Source organism: Ciona intestinalis, unplaced genomic scaffold, assembly GCF_000224145.3.
Source record: "Ciona intestinalis unplaced genomic scaffold, KH HT000103.2, whole genome shotgun sequence".
NCBI lineage: Eukaryota > Metazoa > Chordata > Ascidiacea > Phlebobranchia > Cionidae > Ciona > Ciona intestinalis.
Window position 1 is genome coordinate 410,839 of NW_004190425.2, and position 27,655 is coordinate 438,493.

The 27,655-nt window shown below is 36.5% G+C and overlaps 3 protein-coding genes and 1 long non-coding RNA gene across 4 annotated transcripts; 2 read left to right on the forward strand and 2 right to left on the reverse strand.

Annotated features, from left to right (window-relative positions):
- Positions 1 to 2,768: 2,768 nt before the first annotated feature.
- LOC100179810 (sodium/hydrogen exchanger 9B2-like) lies at positions 2,769 to 14,459 on the reverse strand. The gene is made up of 19 exons (XM_018815795.2): positions 14,321 to 14,459; positions 14,210 to 14,244; positions 13,008 to 13,181; positions 12,390 to 12,506; positions 11,866 to 11,952; positions 11,225 to 11,320; positions 10,703 to 10,845; positions 9,676 to 9,803; positions 9,510 to 9,582; positions 8,999 to 9,101; positions 8,483 to 8,589; positions 7,901 to 8,053; positions 7,319 to 7,427; positions 7,002 to 7,138; positions 6,552 to 6,660; positions 5,589 to 5,821; positions 4,762 to 4,878; positions 3,880 to 3,937; positions 2,769 to 3,253 (listed from the first exon to the last, which is right to left on the reverse strand). The coding sequence occupies exons 1-19, from the start codon at positions 14,356 to 14,358 to the stop codon at positions 3,147 to 3,149; spliced, it is 2,124 nt and encodes a 707-aa protein (XP_018671340.1). The 5' UTR covers positions 14,359 to 14,459; the 3' UTR covers positions 2,769 to 3,146.
- A 395-nt stretch (positions 14,460 to 14,854) lies between these two features.
- Positions 14,855 to 15,780, forward strand: LOC100175190. The gene is made up of 3 exons (XR_182205.4): positions 14,855 to 15,259; positions 15,407 to 15,546; positions 15,628 to 15,780. It is a non-coding gene; the product is annotated as an uncharacterized LOC100175190 (long non-coding RNA).
- A 1,319-nt stretch (positions 15,781 to 17,099) lies between these two features.
- Positions 17,100 to 18,820, reverse strand: LOC100182142 (insulin-like growth factor-binding protein 5). Its single transcript, XM_026838681.1, has 4 exons — positions 18,360 to 18,820; positions 18,018 to 18,076; positions 17,813 to 17,917; positions 17,100 to 17,700 (listed from the first exon to the last, which is right to left on the reverse strand). The coding sequence occupies exons 1-4, from the start codon at positions 18,817 to 18,819 to the stop codon at positions 17,596 to 17,598; spliced, it is 729 nt and encodes a 242-aa protein (XP_026694482.1). The 5' UTR covers position 18,820; the 3' UTR covers positions 17,100 to 17,595.
- Positions 18,821 to 25,185: 6,365 nt separating this feature from the next.
- Positions 25,186 to 27,413, forward strand: LOC113475100 (piggyBac transposable element-derived protein 4-like). Its single transcript, XM_026838678.1, has one exon. The coding sequence runs from the start codon at positions 25,228 to 25,230 to the stop codon at positions 26,971 to 26,973; it is 1,746 nt and encodes a 581-aa protein (XP_026694479.1). The 5' UTR covers positions 25,186 to 25,227; the 3' UTR covers positions 26,974 to 27,413.
- The last annotated feature ends 242 nt before the right edge of the window (positions 27,414 to 27,655 follow it).

A 27,655-nucleotide genomic window follows, 5' to 3' on the forward strand; every position in this document is an offset into this window, starting at 1 on the left:
TTTGTAATTTACTTGAAAACAAATTTAAATATGAATTTGGACAATTTTATACCTACAAGGTTCTGAGTTCGAAGCCCAGCGAGTACTGTATACTTTTGTGTTCAAATATCTTCTAACACGTTTAAATTTGTATATTTTACCTATTTTTTTATTTTAAATACATAGACTACTTTTAAAACAATTAATTTCTCTAAAAAAACACTCTGTACTATATAGTCGAATATAATGTTACGTTAAACACTTTTTTAATTTTTTAGTGTAAAATCAAAATCCGTTTTGAAAATTGTTATAAATTTAATTTAATAATTCAAATTAATTCGCTAATTCCGGGGCGATTATTTCAGTGGCAAATGTATCTTATGAGGCACACGCTGTCGGCTTGCTCGATTGAATCGCTTCACTTAGAACCGCTTTGATCATTTTCAATCAACCAGAAAAGCCGCTCTGATCTGGTTTTCAATTGTGTGTGTGATGTCACAATCGATCCACTCAGGTGGAGGAGTTGGTTTTGTTCAAGATTCTCCAAGGAGTCTCATCACCAGGAGAAAGAAAGAAACAAAAACACTGCTCTTCCCACCGCCATACACTCACGCATAATGTTCATAGTTTGTCGACCCCATCCTCACAAAGCTTCCCTGCTTCGCTTCCAGAGGTAAAATCACTTTCGCGCGTAATTAAACTTTGTTTGTGATCACACAAACTCCATTCTCCACTTCTCCGCCTTTTGTCCCGCCCCGCTCTTATTGTAACCTAACAATACAACGGTGTGTGCCATCGGGATTAGATAGCATTCCCTTTCTCTCACTAAACATCTCATCTGCTCCTCCTGTCTTGTTTCTTTCTTTCCCACCCCGGTTCGGATTTAGGTGGAAAGCAGGAAAATATTTGAATGTCATGTCTTATAATCGACAAGATGAAAGAACGACACAGAGATTTCCGCATCAAAGAGGTAAATGCGTCGGCCCTGCTTTGAAGTCACAGATCGTGGGATCCTAGACTACTTATGCATGATCCGGACATGGGAATTACATATAAACACAGACATTACATTTTTCACTTATTTATAATCATAATAAAACATATTTTATTCTGTAATCGTCCTAATACGTCTTATTTACGCCACGTTTGGCGGACAGGTCCAACATTTATATAATTTATGTTATATTTTATACGTAATACTTAACATGCTCCAACAAAATATACTCAAATTTAATTTAAACTGTTTTTTTTTAATCGAGTAAACATTTTATGAAAAAATAAATATTGATTTTTTTTCGAGCTCGCATTTATGATATTAAACATATTATGCAGAATGTTTTAATTCTCCATAATATCGTATGTTTAGTAGTAAGCGTATATACACAACTATATAACCGTATCCCCACAAAGCTAAAATATAGTGTTGCTTTTTTTGTTAAAACCACGAACATGAAATATGGGATATTGTATGCTAGCGGTATTCATCTTTCCCCACATAGTAGGTTGGGGTAAGATGAGACACACTTTTACCCCATTTTCTCGTCCAATTTGGTAGCAAACAAAGAATATTTAAAAAAATAATAATAAAACCGTATTTTTAAGGCTCTCATATGGCAATGTTCTTTGTTGAAAACACGTTCAGGATATTTAGATATTATATGTGCTAACGGCATCCATCTTTCCCCACAGTACTACCGTATATATATTTAACTTCGTGTTCGCTGAGGAATTCATTTTAAAAAGCTCCGTTATTGTATTCGAGGCGGTGGCTTCCAAAACATGTCGACACGAATTTCTTGGGAAATATAAAAGTCCTGAGGGCAGGGGAACATGTTCCCGACGATCCCAGGCTCAGTTCGTCGAGTCAAGATAACAAATTCGAGACTCGGGGCGGAGCAAGTAAACAAGGGTAGCAGCAGTTTGTCGGCCTCTTTATTGTAGAAGGGCCTACCCTTTCTAGTTTGCTGCTGCTCTGTTTCAACGGTCGGTTTTCCCTTTGTACTTTTCCTATTAAACGACGTGCCGCGCCATATGTATTCCAACCAACGTTTTACCTTTTGGGGTTGGATATATAAGTACTTTTAACGATTTTGTACGACGTGTTTATACCAACACCTTTATACGTCTTTTTCATATAAAAATACCTTTTTGCATATTTTTTAGATTTTTATAAACTCAGTAAATACGAGGTAAAATGTAACTTCGATTTACAGGTGTAAATTATAAACCTTTGAAATGTCGTTTTCTACTTATATAATTGACAACGCTTTTTCTTTTCGTTAAAGTGATCTATAATTAGTTGAAGAGTCATTACACACGGAGTCGATTTTTTAAATTTCGTTTCTATTATTCCAGTGTTCAAGCAGCCCGCCTTCGAGGACAAACGAATTCCTATATATTCCTCCGAAAATACATCCGGCACCGGGCCATTCTTTTTAATATTTACACCCAACGTCATCTTTATTTTACCACCAGCCTTTGAAGTCTTTGTGTGGAAGGTTTACCAACGCTGTGATCTTACCGCCGCTATTGTTTCACTGCACCGCTAAACTATGATATTTCAAATGAGAACGAATTAGACTGTTTTTTTTTATTTTTCCATGTTTAGCCCCAAACCACACGACAGTATCACATGGCCCCATAAGGGCGTTCCGTAGCCTATCCGTTGGCGCTTGATACTCAAACCACGCCGCGCCTTTGGAAATATAAAAAGCTTAAATATCAAACCGACGTTTACAATTTCGGTCGTAATATTTTGGTAACATTCAATTCCTAAGTCATCTGTTCATATATCGGCATAGCTTAAGCGGCCAGCTTGGGTAGGCGGGGATAAGGCAAAGCAATGGCATCTTATATGTTGTCAAACCCGACACCGAATAAATATACACTTTATAGAATGTTTTATTTACAGAAACAAAATTACAAACAAAATAAAGTCGAATTTTATTAGAATAAAATAATGTTATGGATGAAGTTTTGTTTAAGAATTTGAAACACCGGTATACATATCCTGAACTTTAATTATTCGTACTTTTAAAGTTATCGGAAAAAAATCAAGTTTACCAAAACCGTTCAAATATATTTACATAAGCGCCATATACCAACATTTCTTTATATATTCGTATCAACAAATTAAAGTACCATCCGCAATTAAAATGGCGATCTTTTTACAGATGAGTTTTCTCGATCGTCTCCCCAACGTGTTCGTAAATTGGTGGAGGTGTAGCGCCACCTATCGACTCGTCAGATTCAAACACTTTATCATTAGCGTAACCTGGGTGGACAAAATAAACGTGCGCGTTGTAGTACGATGTGAAATGTGTTTCAGATACATATATTTAGTCGGGTGGGAAAGATATAATATATTTTAATCCTATTTTCTCGTCATATTTAGTAGTAAACAAAGAACATTCAAAGAATTATGAAACCGTATCTTCACGACTTCCATAGATCGTTGTTAACTGTTTAAAATACGACCAGAATGTTTTGATATTATGTGTTAAAGATGACCCGTCCCTTCCACCCTACTATATACACTGGGTCAAAATTATGCGCTTTAATATATACTGTCCTATTTCTTCTGGGTTACACAGTACTATCGTAAGGGTGGTACATTTAAAACATAATATATATCCCATATTTCCGACCGTGTTTTTAACAAAGCAACATTCTTTTAGAGTCTATGTTTAAACAATAATGTAAGTTATTTTTTAAAAAAAGACAAAAAAAACAAAAATGTCTACCTTACCCACCCCTACTATATTTTCATTTAAAGCAAATACTGGGTTGAAAACACATGGTCCTATTATGAATTTTCTCGTTTTTACTGAGTTGTGTAGTTGGTGCTACTAATAAACACCTACGTATATGGCAACATAGCATGTTACATGAAACTCTTACCTTCCTTCTTTTCATCAATACTGCCCATTTCTATCTCGTCTGAATTGTTCTTCGAGTTCTACAAGAAAGTATTTTATTAATAATTCAAGTTTATGTTACACTGAGGCTGTCGATATATAGTACGGTGGGGGAGACAGGACACCTTTGGCACTTAATATCTAAATATACTGATCGTGTTTTAACAAATAACAACGGTCCATGGGATTTGGGGGATAGGATTTTATAATTCGTTTATTTTTTTAGTTTACTACCAAATGGGGCGAGAAAATAGCATAAAACGATCCTATCTTTCTCCACCCTTACTATACTTGGACTAATTTGTTTTAGATTGTAGGGGCAAATTTGGCCTTAAACCTAGATCGTATAATAATGACTGATCCCCTCTAAATAGAATATACAATAAAATGATCCACTTTTGAATGGATCATATTTAAAACTTAACGTGTATATATTTCAGGCATAGCTTTGAAAAGTATGGGTACAAATATTTTATGCTGTTTTTAGTAGGGTGGGGTATGATAGATATTGTTAAAATAAATGCAATATTTCCTAATTGTGTTTTAAACAAAATAGTAACGCATCGTTGGGATACGCCTATACATTTCTGTCTACGTATGCTTTGTTCACTACCAAATGGGACGAAAAAGAAAGAAAACATGTTCCATCTTACCCCACATTACAACAGTATAGTGGGGGAGGATGGGACAATTTTTTTATTTTTATTTTCTTTTCCAATTTGGTATTGAGCGAAGAATTATAAAAATATATCCTCACGACTCCCATAGACTGTTGTTAATTGTAACACAATCATGATATTTGGATAATATGTGCTAAAGGTGTCCCATCTTACCCCACAGTACTATCGACTTGTATTTAACTTACAGCGTTTTCTTCATCGTCTGGTGAACCAACTGTCAATAACTTAGGTCCTGCGAGTCCAATAAGGAAAACTCCAATCGGTGCAGTGAATATAATAACAATGACCGACACTTGTAGAATCTGTAAAATATATTGCTAGTTTAATTTCATGCTGTATTACACGGTGTAATCAAGGCTTAATTTTAGGATTTGCAGTCAATAAATGTTTGAAGGGCAAGACACTTATATTACCGATAATTGCTCCAAACCTGAGGTCATTAATGGGTTGTCTGAATTTTAAGCCATACATGCAATCGCCCACAAAGTTATATACTTGGTAACCCGTGAGCGAACACGAAGTGTTTGAAACATAACAGCTTTGTTATAATGACTGTAGTTTTCCGGCCACGCGAGCGTATAAGAAATTTACATACAAGTTTACCAGAACGGCTTTACGCAGTCGTTTCGAGACTTTAAATCCGGATTGCATTAAATTTAATTACATTGTAACTTGAATTATTAATTGTGACCAAGAATTACATCCACGGAAGCATATCGACATATAATAATGATAACTTTATTTATCTCTTCGATTACGGTAGGGAAGATTTAGAAATATTTTAAACTTAAAGGCAGGATATAGCGACAAAATAAAAGTTGTTAAAACACAGTTACAGTTACAAACATATTCACATTTAATTGGAAGAAAATAAGCGTGGTCGCTACACCTAGCAGACAAACGAGCCATTTATGTTTAATTATTATCAAGTTAAACTTCTAATATAGAAACAAAAGTGTGCGTAAAGGCACGTCCGTACAGTGCACAGGGGACCTGTACATATATTACTTACAATTGTTGCATATTTGAAGTAATGAGTGCACTGTGTTGGAGTGGCCGGATATTTGTCGTAATTCTCCACACAATCTGGTTCGGGTGTTGTGTGATATGGCTGAGTTCCATTAATAGTAGTTTCCAGTGTTGTTGTGGTTGTTGTTGTAGTTGTAGGCTTTGTAGTAAGAGCCATGGTTGTTGCATTCCATGTGGTGTTTGAGGGAAGATACGTTTGCTCGGTTGCATTTATCGCTGTAAAAATGTATCGAATATTTTATTTGTCAGTTACTGTGATAGATTCTTTATGATTCTGAATTCGTGCTCAGGTTAAATGATTAAATCACTTGATTGTATCCGTTTGATTTTTCTGTTGTGTGACATTTTGAGTCTATTTTTCCGTGCCTTCAAAAACTTCGTTTTTTTATACGCGTGCAGTAACTATACAGCTTTTAAGTCATATTAGACTTTTAGCATGCGTTTGATATTACAAGTGTAATTTTGATCAGGTTTATATAGCGGTAGGCCGTTTTAATTGTATATGGGGGCACCTGAGACGAAAATTCCATTTATTTATGAAGTTGAACGATTTTTTTAACGAAATAGCATATTCAGGACCAAGTGCTCAGAATACGTAACCGATACTGAAATGCACATAATGTGATATATATATTTCGTCTAAAATGGCATCATCAGTCTCTTAACAATATCTATCCTATGATAGAATACAATTCATTAGACTTGATTTTGTCGGTTACGTATTTAATAATAAATAAAATATAATAACTTTATCGTCTCTTCGAATATGGTAGCAGAGATTTCGAAATATTTCAAACGAAAAGACAGGATATGACGATAAAACAACAGTCGTTAAAACACGCTTATACAGTTTAAAACATATACAAAATAAGCGTGGTCGCTACACCTATTTCTTTGCACATGTTCCTTAATGTTATCAGTAAGCATTTAAGGTGCAATGTCTCACCTGCATAGTTTGCTGTAGGTGTAGCTGTGCCATTTGAACACAGAGGTGGCCAAACCAGTCCATCGCAAAGTGTGTGGGTATAATCCAACGCTGTACCGCCAATAGCAGCCTGAATATAACATTTATAATTATATGTTTCTTATATAAAAGGGAGTACAATAACAATGCAAGTATATTTGGTTTGATATTGTTAATGTATGGTGGGGTAAGATGGGACATGCTTTTGTTTGTTTGTCCCATTTGGTAGTAAACAAAGAATATTTACAGAATTATGTTACCGTAACCGCGAAATAATAGTTCAAAACACGATCGGGAAATGTGAGATTTGGAAGCTAACGGTATCCCATCTTACCCCACAGTACTCTACGTAACGTAACGATACTGTTCTTTTAATACTGACCTATTTTTGAGTTTAATACTATTTTTATATTACCTGATTGTTTACCATACCTGAACTGTTGCTTTGGGAATCCATGCGATAGATGTAAGAAACTTCTCTTTGTGTGTCCAACCTAGGAAAGACACTGCGTTCCCAGCCACCGTGAGCCGAATTGTCAAACAAATGATCATTGTCGCTACTGTAAGACCTACATTGAACAATTATATAAATACAAAGACACATGCACAAGATCAGCACAGAGACTTTATGAAATCTAACACAGTCCAATTTCACCCGTCATTTTAACCAACTTCATACTTGTTTTATTCATTTGATTTATACTTAAACGTCCACAGCATCTTGTTATAAAACCACGTTCGTTTCTCACCCACAGTGTGACCGTCCATCTCTGATAGGTTGACATTTGCACCAGTAAGACCAAACAACAACGGTTGGAACATGAACCACAATGACTTGTAAATTTTGCCGACTTCCTCCTATACGTAAAAAAAAACAAATTTTAATTTTGCAAATGTCTTTTGATTTAAACAAACACACATCATACCCGACAATCGTATTTAAAAATCTAATGGAACAACTGAATGAGTTATGAACGGGTATAAAGGAGTACAGAAACATTTAGTTCTGTGGGGTAAGACGAGTATCGTTAGAACCTAAATCTCATATTTTTCTGATCGTGCTGTGCGAGGCGTGAGGATACGGTTATAATTTGTGAGTACTCTTGGTTTACTACTAAAAGACAACAAAATAGAATAAAGCATGTCCCATCTTACCCCACCCCACCCTACCATACATTAAGTTTGGCCATGTGACTCTCCGGCACACAAAACATCGATGTTTACAATCGTCGCATGTAAGCCGCACTGTTAAGCCAAAAAATCAGTTCTTGAAAATTTTATTTTAGCTTGCAGTAATAACAGTTAAATGTATATTTAAATGTCAAATTTACCACTTGTTCTTCAGGCCAACCTATAGATGCCACAAATGAACATGTCAGTGTCCCCAATGTACCAGAACCAGGTACTTCTATTATGTTCGTTACGAAAATCAAAAACCATGACGTGCCAATCAATAAAACAGTTCTATCCCGTACAATATTGTGCTGTAATAAAAGAAAATCCCTTTTTTTAGCTTTGAACGTTATTAGGTACATTTCTTACTATTTATAAAAGGATTAATTATAATATATAACAACTTTATTTGCCTCTTCGATTACGGTAGCGAAGATTTAAAAATATTTTAAACGAAAGACAGGATATAGCGACAAAACAACATCAGTTGCTAAAACACGCTTACAGCAGATAAAAATATATTTAGAAAATAAGCGTGGTCGTTACACCTAGCGAACAAACGAGTCATTTGTGTTAAGTTATTATCACGTTTAACTTTTAATAGAAAGTTTACCGCTTATTTACACACTATAATTGATTCGCTAAACTGCCAACATTATGCGCCCACTTTAAGTAACACATTTGTTTTGTCATATAGTAGACCAAATAAGTAAAAAATGAGAAACTTTTTCGACACTTACCTGTCTGGGATCGGGGAAAAACCACATCAACAAACCACAAAACAACCCGAATATAATTCCAAAAAAGACTTCAAAGCAAGCTGTCAGAATGTCGTATCCGATGCCACCTATACGAGCGTTAGTGAGTTGAAATTTTGGGGTGGGGTGAGATGGGACACCTTTTTATTTAATGTTCTTGTCCCATTTGGAATTAAACAAAAAAGAATCAAAGAATTTTAAACCATATCCTTACGACACCATAGACCGAGGTTAATTGATTAAATTTTAAAACAGGATGCTTGGATATTATGTATGAAAGGTGTTCCTCCTTATACTATATATTTCGTAAATGCTGGTATATAAAGTTGCACAGTAGTAAGTAATGTAACTGTAATTAGATACCTTATTAAATGAATGAATGTAACTTTTTTATCTTCATGTGGCATGTTCTATTTACATACCTAGTGCCCGCTTACTAGTTACCATACTTAACAGTCGTGGCCTAAACATTAATATAGTATGCGTTTAAATACAGACCGTCGGAAAATGGAATTGTAAGCAAAATATTGAATCCATTGATAGCAATAATATCATCAATGGAAGCTGCCGCCATCAGCAATGTTGGTACACCATGAGCTACCTGTAAGGTAAATGATTAAATTATAATAGGGTGGGTAACACGTTTTTATTATTTTTTATCCTTCCATTGGACATTAAACAAAAAAACTTAACGTTGCCACGCAACTCCAAAAGAGTGTTGGTAATTGTTCAGAACACGATCTGCAAATGTTTGGGGTTTAGGTGCTATAACTGTATCACATTTGACCTCGCAGTACCGTTTGTTTTTTTACACATTTAAGAATAAATTAAGTATTGGCTTATGATGTCTTTTGGCCAATAGGCTAACTATGGTAAAACTCCCAAGGCCCCTGTCGCCTCTTTGTGGCTGTAGAATCTAAACCAGAGTCCGTATATAAACATGTTTATGTTTATATACGGACTCTGATCTAAACTATTCGGAATAAATTTAATAATGGTTTCATCTTACCCCGAGTCCTCTGGCTTGAAACTTAATCATTGAAGGTACGACACACGCGGGCGCTACAGCACCGCATACAAATCTGTTCAAACAATTGGGTTAAATTGGACCCTTAATTTGTTCAACCGATTGGTCACTAAAGCATTGTCCAAATTATTAGCCACATATAACTTACCCGAGCATGAACGACCAAATCCACGGCAAACCAAGAATGAGATGAGAAAACACGCCATATGATAACGCTTCGATGATACAAGGCGAGAACGAGAGTCTTGGAACAACCGTTTTCAATTTTCTCATCATCTGGAAATATAAACAAAAATGAACATTATATATTGGGGTGGGGAAGATGGGACACCTTTTCATTGTATTTTTTCTTCATATATGGTAGTATGGACAATGAATATTCAAATAATGATAAAACCGTATCCTAACGACTATCATACACCATCGTTAATTGTAAAACCACGATCAGGATTTTTAGATACTACGTGTAAAAAGTGACCCGTCTTTCTCTCCCTATCTATACATAAATGATACACTTCTATTCTACGGAGTGAGGTCCCGCAGCGTGGCACGTCATGGGTCCTAGGATTTAGGCCAGGATTGGGCTATTATACCACACATAATACACTTGGTTCACATAATAATATTGAAGCGCTGCTGACGAAGCCTGACATAATTAATTGGTATTATTTTGATTGGCGTAAAACCAGCAGAAAATAGATAGACAAATGTAGAGGAAAGAAGTAGTATTTGTTTTTTTGTATATAGTTCATGTAAATGTATTGCAATTCAATGCACTGAATAATGGTAATATTATTTCAGAAGCCCGATATGTGTGTGGAAACGTGTTTGTTGTGTTACTACATATATAGCAGGTAGGGGTAAGATGATAATTAATTTCTAAAGTATCCATCTTTTTTTTCTCAAACAGTTGTTTTTGTTATTTACTAGGTTCTTTCCGAACATCTTAATTTCACTATACGCAGTGGGATGGGGAAAGACGGGACACCTTTAGCACATAATATCCAAATATTCTGGTCGTGTTTTAAACAATTACCAACGGTCTGTGGGAATCGTAAGAATACGGTTTTATAATTCTTTAGATGTTCTATGTTTACTACCAAATGAGACAAAAAACGAATGAAACTGTGTCCCATCTTCCCCCATACTTCTATTTATCCGCCTAATGCCCTCACCTCTTTGTCGACCTCGACACCAGCTTCCCCGAGAATAACCCCGAGCGCCATTTGCCTCAAGGTAAACGACCAATCTGGATCTATTGCTTTCGCCACAGCTATTCCTGAAGCGTTGGCCAGAATGATTCCAGTGAATAAGGACGCTGTGAACAAGCTAAAAGTTTAAGTTTCACGTATTTAAAGTATCATATAGTAGGTTGCGGCTTAGTTTTGTCAAAAAACGTTATATAGTAACTTTGAGGTAAATATATAATTTATTCGTCGGGTGTTTACATCATATACCACGGTGTTTTGGTATAAACAGCCGAATACGAGCGCTTATATCTATACGCTTATATCGTGTATGTTTCCGTCCGTAAATACCGTTATCAAACATACCTATTTATATAGATGAGTGATACAAATTGTAAAAGGCATTTGACGTCCTAATGGGATTTTCCAAAGATTGCATAACTTTATATATGAGTAAGCGCCTTGTGACTGTAAAGTCACTAAGTACATATTTCGTAATGAAGTAATTACCCAGCAGTGGTGGTAGAGGTGGTAGGTTAAATGGAAGGGGAATTAACACGATTAAATTCTCGGCAACAATTCCAAATAGAAACACCATCAAGATCCCTGTAGTTATAAAATTATAATTAGTGAAAATAAATTACTGTACGTTAAGATGGAATATCGTTACTATACAGCACCTGGAGCCCATATTTTCTGATCGTGTTTTTAACATTTTACAAAGCTCGTTTAAAGAGCCGCGGTTATATAATTCTGTAATTTTTCTTTGTTTATGATTAAATAGGACATGTAAAAAATGAAACCATGTCCCATCTTACGCTGTATATGTTGTTCTCTTATTAGGAACGTGTAAAATATTAACAGAATCTTTTGTAAATCAAAGCAAATGAACACACATACCCAGCCAAGTTATAGAAATGATATTATAACGTTTCAATTTGATAAATTAATGGCAAATATTTAAGTTACAACACATCCAAGGGTTCTTAGATACAAAATACATAAGTCAATGTTTGCGATCGCATAATAAGACGCCTATCATCTCGTGAAATGAGGTTTCTGTTAAATTTATGATCGCGCGGTGGTTAAGCACACGCGTGTTGGTAAACAGTGTTGATTATATCTTGTACTTTATTGCAAAACTAACTTACCGAATAAACTTCCACCCGGTAGTGCATAACGACCACCTAACGCTGTGATCGACCAGAAAAAAGCCCAAAACAAAATCCCCATCATAACTGTATACAAGGAATTATACATGAATGTAATAAAATATATATAGTGGTGGGGGGAGACGGGACGCCTTAAGCACATCATATCCAATTATCCCGATCGCGTTTTAGACAATTAACAATAGTCTATATGGGAGTCGTGACAATACGGTTATATATAATTATTCAATTGTTCTTTGTTTACTACCAAATGGAATGAGAAATAAAATGAAAAGTATCCAATCTTCCTCACTCTTTTTATTTAAGCTAATGTGCTAGGTGCACAGTCCATATCAGAAGGGATTCGTTACAGTTACTGGTTGGGCGCCGTGGTAATGTGGTTGGCGGGCTTGCCATTAGCCGAGATCCTACACAGCTTCAAGGCTTAAAGCTGCTACTATTGTTAGAGTGTTTCGATACTACGTTTTTTTAGTTCGTAATCAACGTTTTTTTAATCTACTTACTTCTACTGCTTACTCTCTTCAGTCCAATCTCAAACTTTGCAAGTGAGCGACATTCTAAATGGTTTCCCCAGAAGATGGCGCACTTGCCATACCATTTATCGCTGTCCAACCCACAACCTGTAATAAATGGGTTTACAGATTAGTTCACTGACACATTTGTCGTATAACATTAGGTTTTTGTCCGACAATGCATTGTAAACACTGCTGTTGACACAATACTCGCAAACTTGTATAAAAACGACATTAAAACATAGATTGAGTTTGGGAAATTCACAGTGATTAATTGTTTCTATCTCACCCGACCTATTTAAAATACGTATGTCTAATAATTAGGCACAAACAGTACACCAAAAATTGAAACTATACATTATATTTCACTGAATTTCAAAACTTTATAAAAGCCAAAATGTCATATGCAGCACCCATATAGTGGAGTGGGAAAAGATGGGACACTTTTCGTTCTACTTTCTTTTCCCATTTTCCAGAGTTATAAATTCATATCCTCACGACTCCCATAGACCGTTGTTAATTGTTTTAAACAAGATCAGGATATTTGGATATAATGTGCTAAAGGTGTCCCATCTTACCCCACCCTACTTTTTGACAAGTTCAATTCACCTGGTTCTTCTCCATGCACATCAAGGTTGATTGGTTCCTTAGTATGATGTTGGCTCCCTTTATTCAAGTGATATTCATAATGCTCAGGTAGCTCCTCATGATGATGATGACTTTCTTCGTCATCATCTCGGTGATTTTCCTCTTGGATTGACGGTTCGGCCGAAATCGCGAATTCTAAACACAAATAGTTTGATATTAATGATATAGTAGGGTAAGGCTAGATAGGACACCTTTTTATTCTATTTTCTCGCTTCATTCAGTAGTAAAAAAAAAAAACACTTAAAGTTTAATAAAACCGAATTCTCACGGCTGCAAACGGCCACAATAGTTCTTTGTTAATTGTTTAAAACACGATCAGGATATGCGTATTATGTGCCAAATGTGTCCCGTCGTGCCCCACCCTACTTATAATATAATAAGACCTTTATTTGTTTCTTTGATTACGGTAGCAAAGATTTAGAAATATTTTTAACGAAAATACAGGATATACCAACAAAATTTACATTTAACTGGGGGAAAATAGGCACATGTTCGCTACACTTAGCAGACAAACGAGCCATTTATGTTTAGTTATTATTAAGGTAAACTTCATTAATATCAATTTAAACTTAATAACTGTATTTCTGGTATATCAGGTCGGGGTTTAATGCTGATATAAATTTAATTCTTTTTAACGTTTTGTTGAATAGAAAACAAAAAATAATAACAGCATTTTATAACTATCGTTTTAAACTGGTAAACACATGATCAGGAATTGGAAATCCAGGATACTAGGTGCTCTAACGGTATCCATCTTACACCAGCACCTATTAGTAGCTTATATATAATTCTAAATGTTTAAAAAACTTTTTTTAATGAAATGTTGAACTTTAATTATTTTGCTCTTTTTATGAGCAATAGTCACGAATTAAAATCATAAAGAAATGCGACATTAGACGCATTCTATGTATCGAGTAAAAAAGGTTTAGAGATTTTTCTTCAAAAACTTCCTAATGTTGTATATATTGACGTACGATTCGCTGTAACATTTAAATTAAATTAAAATATCTAAGACTATAGAGTTGGCTAGCTTGTGTATTCTTAATTAACTCTCATACGGTACAGGAGATGCTTTATGATTATCCGTATGACGCTGCGAAAAAGTAGTTAAATGTCATCCAATTACATGCTAAAGTCTTAAATTAAGATCAGATAATACTCACTGTGATCGTATTCATTCATGTAGTCAAAATTGACGCTGCAAAAAAACAAGATGTCGTGAAATTGCAACATAAATATTTAGAGTAAATGTTGTATTAGCCCACAGAACTCACTTCTCTATTCCGTCGTTTCCACTGACGTTTTCCGCCATGTTCTATCCAAACGTGCACAGATCGTGTATTCGATACCAAGATAATGTATCAGCCCGTGTTATCAGCTGAGAATGTCTATGACAAGTGTGTAACAAGGTTATATGGTGGGACTTTGTTCCTAATTCTTAACAAGCCTAGTTGCCGGGTAATTCAAAGCTACCTGGTATCCAAGATACAAGGGGTGATTCCGACGTAATTCAAACGAATATTTGTTGATATAGCTGAACTAGACATCATAACCTAATTAAATGGTGAAATCCTTTTCTCTTAAGATATAAACGTATTTATATGGCCTTAGGTCAGGCGTATTGCTTCACAAAGTTTAAAAGGACACCCCAAAATCCTCGATAATTGATTATTTGCCAAATAAAAAAAGTATCACAATTTTTGTCTTAAAAAAACTCTTTTTATAGAAGTACAAATTCAGTATGACGTCATGAATGAGGCGTCTAGTTCCAAATGTGTGTCTCATTAAACATTCTGTGCCTTTGTTCTCACAATTCTAGTACTGTGGCATTTAAAGCTGAAGGGTTCTCGTATATGTTGACTTAAGAAGGACCTTTTATTGTATTTGTTCTTGTCGCGAGCGTACGGCGTATGGAACAATGTAATTCGATCTATTTAAAACTAGGCTTGTTTCATAGGCGATAGCCACCTGCTGTGAGAGTATAGGGGGTAATAGTTGTAGTTATTTGCAGCGCAGATAAATCTGTAGTGACGCTAGCAGCAGAAATATTTGAGTACAGTTTCATTTCCGGCATAAGTCCAATTCTAAAACAAAGATGGCGGCGATGCATTGGGAAGCTAGGAGAAAGCAAAAAGTTATTGACCGCTCGTTTTCAGATTACCGAGATCTCTCAAAGAAAATAAATGGCGAAAATTGTGACTTCAGCAAGCCAGGTAAAAAAACATTTGTTACGTCACAACATGTGCATTTCTGACGTAATATCACAGCTGTGGCCAATCAGATTTCCTTCGCCAAGGCGTCATGTATTACATCATAGTGCATAGCTGTTAATTTATTTTCACTCAATTCCCTCAAATCAGAAACTCATCGAAATATCGGCAATTATTTACGTTCATTGACGTCAAACACACGTCGGGAACAGACCGATCAGGAAATGAGAGATCGGGTTCGAGAAGATCACTTGCATGTTTACTCTGCCAAGCTTCCAAATCGATACAGTGTAAGCACTAAGCAGCTGCATGGACATCTGTTAATAGGTCACAAATTAGCAACAAAATATAATTTGATGATTTTTTTACAGTCGCTTAACTACAAGCAGCAGTGGTGATTGTAAAGACCGGAAAAAATAAACGAACTGCAATCCTATATATTCTTCAGTATTAAAATAGCAAACATATTTCGAGTTCTGTCAAAAATGTCATGAAGTTCACCCATGTGTCAAATACATTGAACGGAATGTAAATTAACGGTCTGACTTCCCCTATCTACCATTAAAGCCAGGTGTTCACTTGATGCAATGTACTGCTTACATGGTGTGGTTACCAGAAACGTAAACTTTTATCGTGTCGAACACAGAAAATTGCCTTTTCGAAGGATAGGCCGCACGGGACGCGAGACCAAATTAGTGAGTTTATATTTAGATATCCACAAAAGCGTTAAACGCAAAATGCGAGAGTGGGGAAGTACAACGACGATATAATTAAACTTTGGCCCGCCTTTTTAATATACGCCTTTTATGGTTTACCAAAATTAAGATTAGAGTTTACAAATTATAACGGAAGGTCGAACAAGTGCGTTTCGCTAGCCTTTTAATTTCTAATATATCCGATTACAATTTCGTGATGTAGTCAACCAACTAATTACCGGCCATGGTTTTAAACCATGAACTTTTAGACCACCCAGCTCACGCTTGTGTTTAGCTTATAAAGAACCACACAACAAGCAACTTTAACGATTCTATTTTATAAAGATTATTGCTTATACTTCCGTTCGGTGGCGCCATTGTTATAAAAAGTTAGCCCAAATGTGGTTCGTACGTTGGCGTATTAAAATGACTTCGGTCACCTTCTGTATGGACTTTATACAGCATCTTACTCCACCCGTTAGGTATTTAATAGTCAGGTAACGGCGCATTTACATAAAACAATATGATACAGTTACGATAATGGCAGCAGCAACTGTATATTTACATACCAATATTTTACTATATAAGTAAAACTTGTCCAGTAAAGAACCACCATTGGATCATAGTCATATAATATTTCAATGGGTGAGGTAAGATGGGATATGTTATCATATTCTTTTCTCGTTCATTTAGTAACAAACTATATTTACAAAATTGTATATGTAGTAGGACAGGGGAAGATGGGACACCCTATCATTCCATTTACTGGTCACATTTGGTAGTAAACAAAGAAGATTCAAATAAATATAAATCCGTATCCTTATGACTTCATAGACCGTTGTTAATTGTTTAAAACACGATCAGGATATTTAGATATTCTGCGCTAAATGTGTCCCATCTTTCCCCATCCTACTATATATAACCGTAGCACCGCAATTATAAAAGAACGTTATTAATTGTTTTAAACACATTTAAGAAATTTGAGGTATGGTTGCTAAAGATATCCTTTATCTTACTCCTGTGTACTATATGTTTTTAATCATTAGTCTTTCAAAAATGATCTTTTCGTCGCCGTATCCCGTCTTTTCGTTTTCTTCGCTATACCGCGTAATCGAAGAGACAAATAAAGGTTAAACAATCAAAATTTGTTCTTCTCGTTTTTATTATGACAACATAATAAATAACACTACAACAATTTTAATTTACATTCACTTTGCAAAACATTGTTCAAATAGGTAAAAAGAGACTGAAAAGTAAAAATAAATAATAAATAAATAAATAATAAAGTGCGGCTATGTTCCAACAAACGTAACAAATTTTCCAAAAATAAAATTTTCACGAAAATGGACGCCATTATGTAACTATGGCCATTTCACCTACGGCTGTATTTATTTTAAGCCCGGGTCGTTGACATCGTTGTACTGTCGAGTAGCGCGAACAGGATAGGTTACTGCTTAGCGGGACCAGGCCAAATATAAAAGCAACCACGTCATTGACGCCTTAATCACTGCCTGCTATATGTGTCGGGCACGAGTATTTAAAGCGTTGTAGTTTCACAAGTGAAGAATTGGCTTGAAATGGCGACACGCGCATCCGGCCATTTCATGGAGTTTCCATTGCCCAGGGATGTATAAGTTGTAAATGTCAGCATCTGGCCATTGCATCATCCGCCATATAATCTGACACAGCGTTACCGAGTCGATCTACGCACCAGCAACGTCCTCTCACCAACCCGAAGGCTACTTCACACTATAACATGACCGTACATTAGAGTATATCGATAATTGGATCAGTCGTAATTACACGGGCACGATACGTAATTAGTTCGTGAAGATTATATGTATGTCATCAGCTTATATACCTGCAGTGGGCTGTAGTAACCATGGAGTGTACACTCTGGCACCCATTCGTGTCGGTCAAAAAATGTCTTTGATATTACCATATCCCAATGTCTCTGGCAAGGACCCTAAAAAATAGTTTGTAATTTAATTGGTTTTTAGGCAACAGTTAAAAAATAAAAAAATAGGCAACAGTTTAAAAAAATCAAAATTTAATTAAATACACACCTCGTCTTGGGGTTCATCAGGAATCGTCGTGCTTTCTGGTGCAGGGGGCGGGGTCGACACTATTTCATATCAAAAAAAAACATTGTTATATAATATTCTACAGTATAATATGTTGCTTCCGTTATAGTATCTGTGACATGTTTATTTTATCCGGTATTATTAGTTGCAAAAGTTTTACAGGTATAAGTTATGCATTAGCGCTCCGTTTATTTAGAGTATATGCCCAGAAACGGCGCAAGCCTCAGGAACAAGCAAAAGAGGCGAGGCAAAGGTTCGTCAAAATGTTGCCGCAACAAACTGTGTGTAAAGATTAACACAGGAGATAAGTTATCGTTAACTTACCATGTATGCTGTCTTCTTCGCCCTGGGTGGGAGATTCAGGTATCAATGGGTTATTGACAACTGCATCGTAAACGCGATCAAAGGCGGCTTCTGTCATGCAGACGAAGTTTTGAAGATAACCATATGCGTCATAATTATCAAAATCAGCTGGTCCACAAAGTAGACCGTCCGCACAATATCCCTCTGCTACACCACAGCTCTGTCCTTCTAACTTAGCGCACATCATGCAGCACCCGCAGTTGGGTTCCACCACTAGTTCGCATGTTGCACTTTCCTCTAATACTGGGCACGAATTCAAATCTTCTGCTGTGCATGGATGACATTTCTGCGTGTCGAATGCTTGTGACGTAATAATGCAGATTCCATTCGCGAACAAGAGAACAGAAACAAGAGAGAACAGAAATTTCATTGTGTTGTTCGATTTTTTACGAAAAATATCTGAAAAATAGATTGTTAACATTATTTACCACGAAAATATACAAACTATGAAACATGACATAATATGACTTTGTAGCATTACGTATACCCGAGGTCCGTATGCGTATCTACCGTAACAATATATCTTTTAAAGGTTATGACAAATCGACATTTAAAATATAAGAAAATAAGTATTTACCAACTTTAATATATTACTAATTTCAATGGAAATTTAAATTTCTCATAAAACCAAAACACTTTCTATGCCTTCTTTGAAACACATGGTTATTTTACTGTTACAAATTTAATTCTGACTGAGGCAAGCAGTGCACGTTGAACTTTTAACGCAATTTGCCTTTTTTCCTCTCAAGGACCCTTCGCGGATATTGTATCCACGCCATGTGTCCATCGAACGACTCTCGCCTCGCCCTCGCTTATCGTCGAATCAGAATGCTTGACCCTCCTACCAACACTACTTTACTACGAGCCTCACTGTTATGACGCGAGAACTTAACTGCCTTGAGACTGATCGAAGGATATTTAGATGGGATTTCCGAGGTTTTACGATAAAGTTTCGAAAGAATCCACTTATGGTTTTTCTAGCGCCCGCCTATAATATAACTGCCCTTGCGTTTTTCTAAACAGTATCGCTTTTGAAAATTCCTTCTCGAGCCATTCCTTCGGCCTTTGTTTGTTCTTCTAAATTACCAACACCAGTAATCTGCGACAATTAGTTTTAACATCGGGCATTTTGTGCCAGTGAGCAAACACACTGTCGCAACAGTGACGAGTAAATCCTAAAAAGGACAATAGGATTCGCTCGTGGCGTGATTTTTGATTCGCCAAACGCGCGACGGTAAACGTCGCTGATAAAGTCTTTCGCGAACAATGGCAATCTTATTTACATTACTCGAATTCTTAACGACTTCGTAATTTTCGCACGTGACCCAAGTGCCGGTCTTTCTGTCATGTTCGTGAGATCCGGAACCACTGACCCGTGACCGATGGCGTCATAGATGATAAAAAGAGGGCTTATTTGATGAGTAATTTTACCAGAAATTTCCAGTCGAATAATTCCATGTGTAATATAAGTCAGTTTTAAGTAAAAATGACTGGCCCACGTGACCAAATCGATACTCTGATTGAATTACAGCCGTCAATGACGTACCTATACGACTTATTACATCATGCCTACGTCACAGAGGATTATGCACGTTTATTGAACCACTTTACGCCAGTGTAAATCGATCTGTCGGTTGAACGACCCAAAGTTACCTATTGGTGTTACTCTCATGCGAGGGTAGTACGATTTGGTCAATGCCAATCAATAGACAACCTTGATTTATTTATATTTACCTTATCTGACTTAAAACGAAAGGACGTGTTGCAATACATTTCTGCAAAATCAAGTTTACGGCAGGTTTTCCGAAATTTACCATGATATCATATAATACGGTAAACGTGACGTAATGCAAATGACGTGTTTTAATTTTCATGCGTGACGATGCGGTTTTGAAACTTGGCCTGACGGGCGGTTGGGTGTCGTTTCCGCGTATAAATGTTCAGGTAATGTTGCACTACAAACTTGACTTTAGCTGTCTCAGTCAGTATTGCTTTTTGTTTAGTACACAAATATGTGTATGTGTCATGAATCGCTGGCCACAGCCACAAGTCACAGATAAAGGCGGCAACTGTTCCACAGACGAATCAATCGGGCATACCACACGTAAAACTGGACCGATCACCGTTTAACACGGAACTTCAATAAAAAATGTCAATGAGATCGAATGTTTGGTAAAGCACCATTACTTGTGAGAGAAAAGCGACCGTCGTTAAGAGTCTAAATAAACATTACTCAATCCCGGATGCTTCAATCTCTGATGACTCCTTGTGTTAAGTAACTTGAGAAACCACTTTTACGTATTGCTTTTATTCAATTTATCAAATGGATGACGCAACTCAGCATAATGCTGCGACAGACGGAGCTTCGATCTGGACTCGACGTACAGAGTGCGTATTGTAATATATTACAATTGTTCGTTTGTAGTCTCAACCTCAATTTCGCTGATCGAGGTAATAGTCGGCGGCAAGTGGGATCTTGCACGTGCTGTTTATGCTTTGGTTTATCTCACTCACGACTTTAACGTTATACTATCTTGTGGGGGGTGTACCGATAATTACCTCATCAAATCGACCTTTATTAAATTTAAACCCGCATGTGGGCTCTGCTTTCCCTTTCCGGTTATTTTCTCCCAGGTGAGTGACGTATCTATCGTATACCGTTACACGCTTCAAATTTTCGTATAATCATCAAATTTCCGCGAACACACAAAAAACAAGCCGAGGTTTTGGTGTCTAATGCTTTCAATGAATTGGTTCTACTTTCACGCCCATTACTCTTTTCCGAATTGGGCAAGCTACTATATGGTCGGATTAAAGCTTTGTTTATTATTACTGTCAGCGCACCTGCATTTGTGGCTTGTAGTGGTAAATTGCATTTCAATCGGAAACTTTTTAGGCGCTTGTACAACACTAGGGTGCACGTCGGACGCTTATCAGAGCCATATCCCGTAAAATTATAGTTCATTAAAATTTTTAGGGTTTACGCGCAATCCTTGTCTACACTAGATTAATAATTATATTGTTCGTATGCAGACATTACGTATAGCAGGTAAAAATATCATACACTGATGGGCGTGTATTATAAAAGACACGCCTATATAAACAATCAAACTTAAGAAATGGATGAACCGAAACGATGACTCAAACATACACAACGGAAAGATTACAAAATTTGTTTGTTTTTGTATGTCGATGTTAACACAGCATCCCTTGTTTGCTGGTCATCCAAAATTCGTCACACAGAATTAAAACCAGGGCGGTAACATTGGTCATAGCGTCGAACATTGCTTCTGAGCATTACGAACTCTAATCTTTAATAGGTTAAGTGTTGAGTAATTGTCATCAAAATTGTAGAGTGATATCTGGCTATCCATCACTTTCGACAGGTTACCAAAATTACTATTCGGTGACCAGCATTACGCGCGACATGTAAATGCTAAATGTACGTTTGTATTAGAATAAATTGGAACACGTGTAGGTCAAAGTCAGCAGGTCCACAAAGTAGACCGACCGTGCAGTACGTATAAAATTTAAAAAAACTTAAACAATTTTACGTTTTTTTATACAACTATTTTCGATATACTTTTGAAGCAATTAATTTAATCTTGTCATTGTAATTGTAACGTGTTCAATAATTAATAGCAAACGGACAACCAGTTGTCTAATTTCACCTTTTCCAATTATATTAAAATCGACCCGAATTATCGGTAGCCATTTTGTTAAAAGCCCAAATATATTTGCGCCAACTGCTTTATAACGCGGAAACGCAAACGAATGCAGCATTTGTCCTGTAAACATAAATTCAACAAAGGTTCATGAGAAAATACTAATCCCTTGAACTTAACATGAGATGAAGGGAAGCTTTGTCGCGGATCATGGTACCACGGGTATATAACACGTCATAAACCCTCTCTGTTGCGTTAACAATCGGCTTTTGATTGAAACGAATTATTCTGGAAGCATAAGATCAAAAAGTTTTTAATCCTCAGATTAAATCTTTTAATACACGCCCTACTAAGACACATGTTGTACATAACTTGTAGGTTAAAACATGCAGAACTGCTCTGATCGTTTTGCAACCACTATAATTCCAGAACTTTTAAAAGCACACTTGCTCTTTATTGCCCTTTAGTGGCTGTACCTACAACAGAGTCACTCGACATTTAAACGAACCGCAGTTATCTTTGTGGCTTTTCTCTATTACAACCATCCGTGTATTCGGCAGACAGAAATAGAATGGATGACTGTATAACTTATTTAACCTCCCGTGACTGTGTGAACGACTGTCGTTATAACATATTTGTTCTGTTTTATACCCCTTATGCTTATACTTGCTACCATACTCACCAGTCCCGTCCTACATTTATTCCGTTAATCCTGGTATTGTTAAACAGTTTTATCTCGTTTGAATGAATGAATGAATGAATGAATGAATGAATGAATGAATGAATGAATGAATGAATGAATGAATGAATGAATGAATGAATGAATGAATGAATGAATTAATGAATGAATGAATGAATGAATAACTGTAACGTGTAATTCTCGCGTGCCCGGAAAACGACAGTCGTTATAACATAACTATTCATACACCTCGTTCCAGCTTACGAGTTACCAAGTATGTTACTTAGTTGGTGATTATTGTTATGTTTTTTTTATATTTTTTATGTGTGTAAGGAATAGCCTTGAACCCAGTACCTCTGGGTTAAGGTGGCTGTCCATAGGATCCGTTTCGGTTCGTTTCCGTAAGTACGTTCATACGCGCAAGCACGTTCAAACTCGGTTCCGTAAGTACGTTCAAACTCGGTTCGACGCCTTCCGATTGCGGCTTTACATAGAATGCGTAACGTCCGAAATTTGCAAAATGTCTGTTAACGCAAGGCCATCCTACGCAATCCAACATGTTGGATTTTCGCGCACGTACGCATGCGATTTTGCTTGTGTCAAAACTTTTCCCTAGGTTGGGGGATTGTTCTACAGACTGCAAAGGTCATTAACGAACTGTCCAGGAAATGCTGCGGGTTACCCACTGTTTGTTTTTTTTGCACATAAGCAGACTTCGGCCGCCAACCAAGCGTGAAATCGTGCGATGACGGGTTCTGTGTGCAGTGCCCTTTAACGGATGGTTCGAAACGAGAAAACGCTCTATTTTCGTACGGAATCTGTCGCTCCGTTTTCGGATGCGACTTACGCATTTTAACGCAATACGCATTTTGTGTACAGCCACCGGTATTGTGATATATTCGTTCCGATTGCTATATTTCTACCGTGCGCTATTGCGCATGTGCAGTAGGTTGAAACAGATATAATAGAAGCTCTAATAATAACGTATACTCTTTTTTAAAAAAATCCAGAAAAAATATTATTTCGATGGAGATAACATGCTAGTGCTGCATGGATCGGTAAAAAAATATGTTTTTTTATGGCGAATATTAATATTTATAGTTAATATTTTTTTTGAATTATTAACATTTATTTTAGAATCGGTACCACTAGGCTCTATTTAGTACAGTGCCCGTAAATTTTATATTGGAAGCACAGGTATCGAAAGTGGCCGCATATAATTTTTGTATTCTAGGATCTCATTGGTTCACCAACACCGGTAAATTAAATTAAGTAAAATGTGCTTATCATACTAGCATAAAATAAGTGTGTTAGTGGTACATACTTTTTCTAGGCCGCAAATAAGTAACTAACTTAGTTCTGCTGACTTTAAACCGAAAACTAAAGTTTTAACGTGTAAACGTCGTGTCTGGAACGTTTTCAACGGAGGGTCGTAATAAAGTTGGACTGAGTGGCATTGGTTCCGACCTACTGCGCATGCGCAGTAGTGTCTCAGAGCATGCGCAATAGCGCTCGATACAAATATATCAATCGGAACGAATACGCGACCATAAATGCTTGACCAAGGTCACATATACGGTCACAAGGGTATAGTCGCGAAAAGCCTTGCCTATGGGTTAGAGGCAGGCGGACTAACGACTAACCAACTGTGCAACGGCGCTGGTTTAAATCGCTTATGTTAAATATTGGCGCAGTACAGATTTTAGATCGCCGTTGGAAACGCATTAATGAGTCCCGTTTCTCCCCGAGCACCCTCTTTCCCACCCTACTATATACCACGACATGGGGGTGTACCGACTAAAAACTATAGCACAGATAAGAAATGCCAAACGAGTTTAAAAGGGGCCCCATCTGTGACTATGGCTACGGCCTAAAAATTGGTTTTCTATGGTTTTAATTAGAACCTAACCAGAGTCGTATAAACACCGAGTAGTCCAACTGCCGTCTATGTGTGTCCAAAATAGAGCAAAAGTGGTGACTTTGACAATGGGTTTAAACGAACTTGTTAAGTTTTGTTTGTGTTTTCCTATTGTGGGAAGGTGTAAAACAGCTTCTATTTACCTTACCAAACATTTTTTAGAAAAAATGTATAAATTTAGCTGCATTAAATGACTAAAATGTCGCAAATCAACCGCTTCTAATTCTAATTTTTGACTTTTTTTGACACAGAAAACAAATAACACATGTTTTTTACATTTTTCAACCTTTAAATTTGTTTTTAGGCCCAAGTTTTTCTGTAATTTACCGAAAAACATACATTTTCCCTATGCCTACTGTGTTATTTTGGACCCAAATTGCTGTTCAATTTGTGTTTTACGTAACAATGGGTTGGACTACTCGGTATTTCTATGGCTCTGAACCATGGCGCCCTCTATAACTATAGAGGGCGCCATGCTCTGAACCTAACTAAGCGTGCGATTATCGTTCTAGCGAAATTAATCAAAACAAATGTTAGCAGTCTTGTAGCTTTAGTATAGTATAAAGTATGGCGGTAAAAGGTGTATCTGCGGATGAAACGATCTGGAGTTTTTTAGAGGCAGAAAGTGAAAAGGATAAAGGTGATGCTGCATATGCATGTAGTTCCGACGAGTCAGACATTTTAATGGATGAATTTAATGCTACGTCTTCAAAAAATGTTGATGCGCCCAATCACTGCTGCCTCAGTTCGGATGATGAAACAACTGTTCACACTTCATCAAAATTACAGAAGTTACTAAACGATCGTAGTAAAAGTAAACGTACAGTTCAACAAACACATCTTGAGGAGTTATCGGCAGAAGATAGTATGGAAGATTGGGTGCGAATAGTTACAGATTATTACCCTGAAGATCATAATTTAAGAGAAACTGTTATGGAATCAGGCATGGACGGTGTTACACCTCTTGACTATTTAGCAATGTTTTTATCTGCCGAATTCTGGGATCTTTTGGTTACAGAAACTAACCGACATGCTGCACAGACACTTCGTAAAAAAAAATTAAAAAAAGGATCAAATTTGCGCACTTGGAAAGACACAACTGTTGCTGAGATGAAGGCTTACTTTGCAATTCTTTTGTCCATGGGGCTGTGTAACACTGTTGATATGCAGGATTATTGGTCAGCATCCTGGATTACAGTAACAAGCAGCATTAGCAAGATTATGTCAAGAGTCAGATTTACTCTAATAAGAGCAATGCTTCACTTCTGCAATGATGAAGAGAGTTCTTCTAAAAACAGCCAAAAACACAATCGCCTTTTTAAAGTGCGTCAATTGATAGATGTTCTTGTCCCCAAGTTTTCTGCCCTATATAAGCCAGACAAAGAACTGGCCATTCATGAGATGACAGTTGCATGCAACTACAAATCAGAACAACGCGTGCGGAAAAAACCAATCCAATGGACTGACAAAGTGTATGCGCTTACTGAGGCTAGGACTGGATACTTGTTAGAGTGGGCAATACATGCTGGGTCATCAAGGGAAACAGAAAAAGGAGCTAGCATTGTGAGAAAGCTATGTACCCGCTATATAGGCAAACATGACATTTATATTAATACTGCAAACAGTTACACAAACCGTAACCTTGCAAAAGAATTCGTTAGCCAGACAAATGGTTCTGGTGGCATTCCAGGAGAATTAAAAACGATAAATGAAAAAAACAACCCTGTGTGTGCAAAAAGTGCAGTTCGTAGTTCAGAAATAAAAGCAAAATCTGCAACACAGAAAGGAAACAAAAGAAGCTACAATGATATGAAAAAGGCAAACTCGAAGAAGCGGTACAATTACTTGAGTGGAGTCATTCCTATTTTTCGGCAATTGAACTTATTTCGACATAAAACGGTGAAATGGTCTTTAAGAATATTTGAGAATCTTGCACAAATCTGTGTGGTCAATTCTTATATTCTTTACACGTCAAAAACTTCTGATTCAAGTGATAAGATGGATCTCAAGAAGTACATCGAGGCATGCGTTTCTGGTTTGCTGGTGGATTATAACCCACACATTACAGAAAAATGGAGGCCACCACAACCAGGTACGGTTTTGTCAAGAATTTTGCCACCACAGTATGTTCACAAGATAATAAAAATTGATAAAAAGCCTCAATGTGTTGTATGCAGTGACAGCAGAAGGAAACTTGGAAGAAGGCAGACATCATTTATGTGTGAAAAGTGTAATGTTGCCTTGTGTGTGGTACCTTGTTTTCATCGATATCATACTTTGAAAAACTACCGTGTCTGTCATCTAGATATGTAGGAACTCATTTTAATGAATGTGACATTATTTTGTCTTTTCTCTACCATTTCTCACTAATTTAGAAACTTTACTTTATATGTCTACCCGTCTGATCGGCGAAGTTTGTCTGGTGTTATCTTGAATTCTTTTTATGGACTATCTTTTAGTTGTTTGTTTTTAACAAAAAAAGAATTTTAAAGTGCTTTGGACATGCTATGTTGCAAGACTTCAGTTGTCACCTTGTTTATTCATTATTGCTTCCTTTTTCTACAATTTTTTAACACAACAGTTTATACTTCTACACTGCCTGTCTTTTTGTGTAAAACTAAAATTACCACATATGGGGAAACATAACATAATCATGTGAGAAAGTAGGACGATAGCATATACTTATCATTTTAATTTTCTTTTCATTACTGTTTTCAGTTATACCGTGTACTTTCTCTTTCTTTCTTTTCTGTGGGTTATTAGCACTGTTTGTACTGCCTGGTTTTTTAGTTAATGTAAAACAAATATAATACACCTAAACTTGCACAACATCAGTATGACATCCACACCAAGTGAAACTTCTCAAAACAATGAACAATGTGGTAAGACATACTAGAGTCAAAAAATTTTCCAACCAATATCCTTATGCAATGTACAATAATTTTTAATCCAGCCAAACTACAAAAAACCTTCTATTAATAAGTTTTATTGTAAA

Bases quoted from the DNA above. Each gene is read 5' to 3' on its own strand.
- LOC113475100 (XM_026838678.1), top strand. From the start codon at position 25,228: ATGGCGGTAAAAGGTGTATCTGCGGATGAAACGATCTGGAGTTTTTTA.
- LOC100182142 (XM_026838681.1), bottom strand. From the start codon at position 18,819: ATGTTAACAATCTATTTTTCAGATATTTTTCGTAAAAAATCGAACAAC. The intron at 17,918-18,017 runs GTGTGTATTTAA...ACTATTTTTTAG, and splicing joins CTGATGAACCCCAAGACGAG to GGTCCTTGCCAGAGACATTG. The intron at 17,701-17,812 runs GTATATAAGCTG...GTCATGTTATAG, and splicing joins GTTACTACAGCCCACTGCAG to TGTGAAGTAGCCTTCGGGTT.
- LOC100179810 (XM_018815795.2), bottom strand. From the start codon at position 14,358: ATGGCGGAAAACGTCAGTGGAAACGACGGAATAGAGAA. The intron at 13,182-14,209 runs GTGAGTATTATC...ATTTGTGTTTAG, and splicing joins CATGAATGAATACGATCACA to AATTCGCGATTTCGGCCGAA. The intron at 4,879-5,588 runs GTAAGTAATATA...TATATTTTACAG, and splicing joins ACTTCAAATATGCAACAATT to ATTCTACAAGTGTCGGTCAT.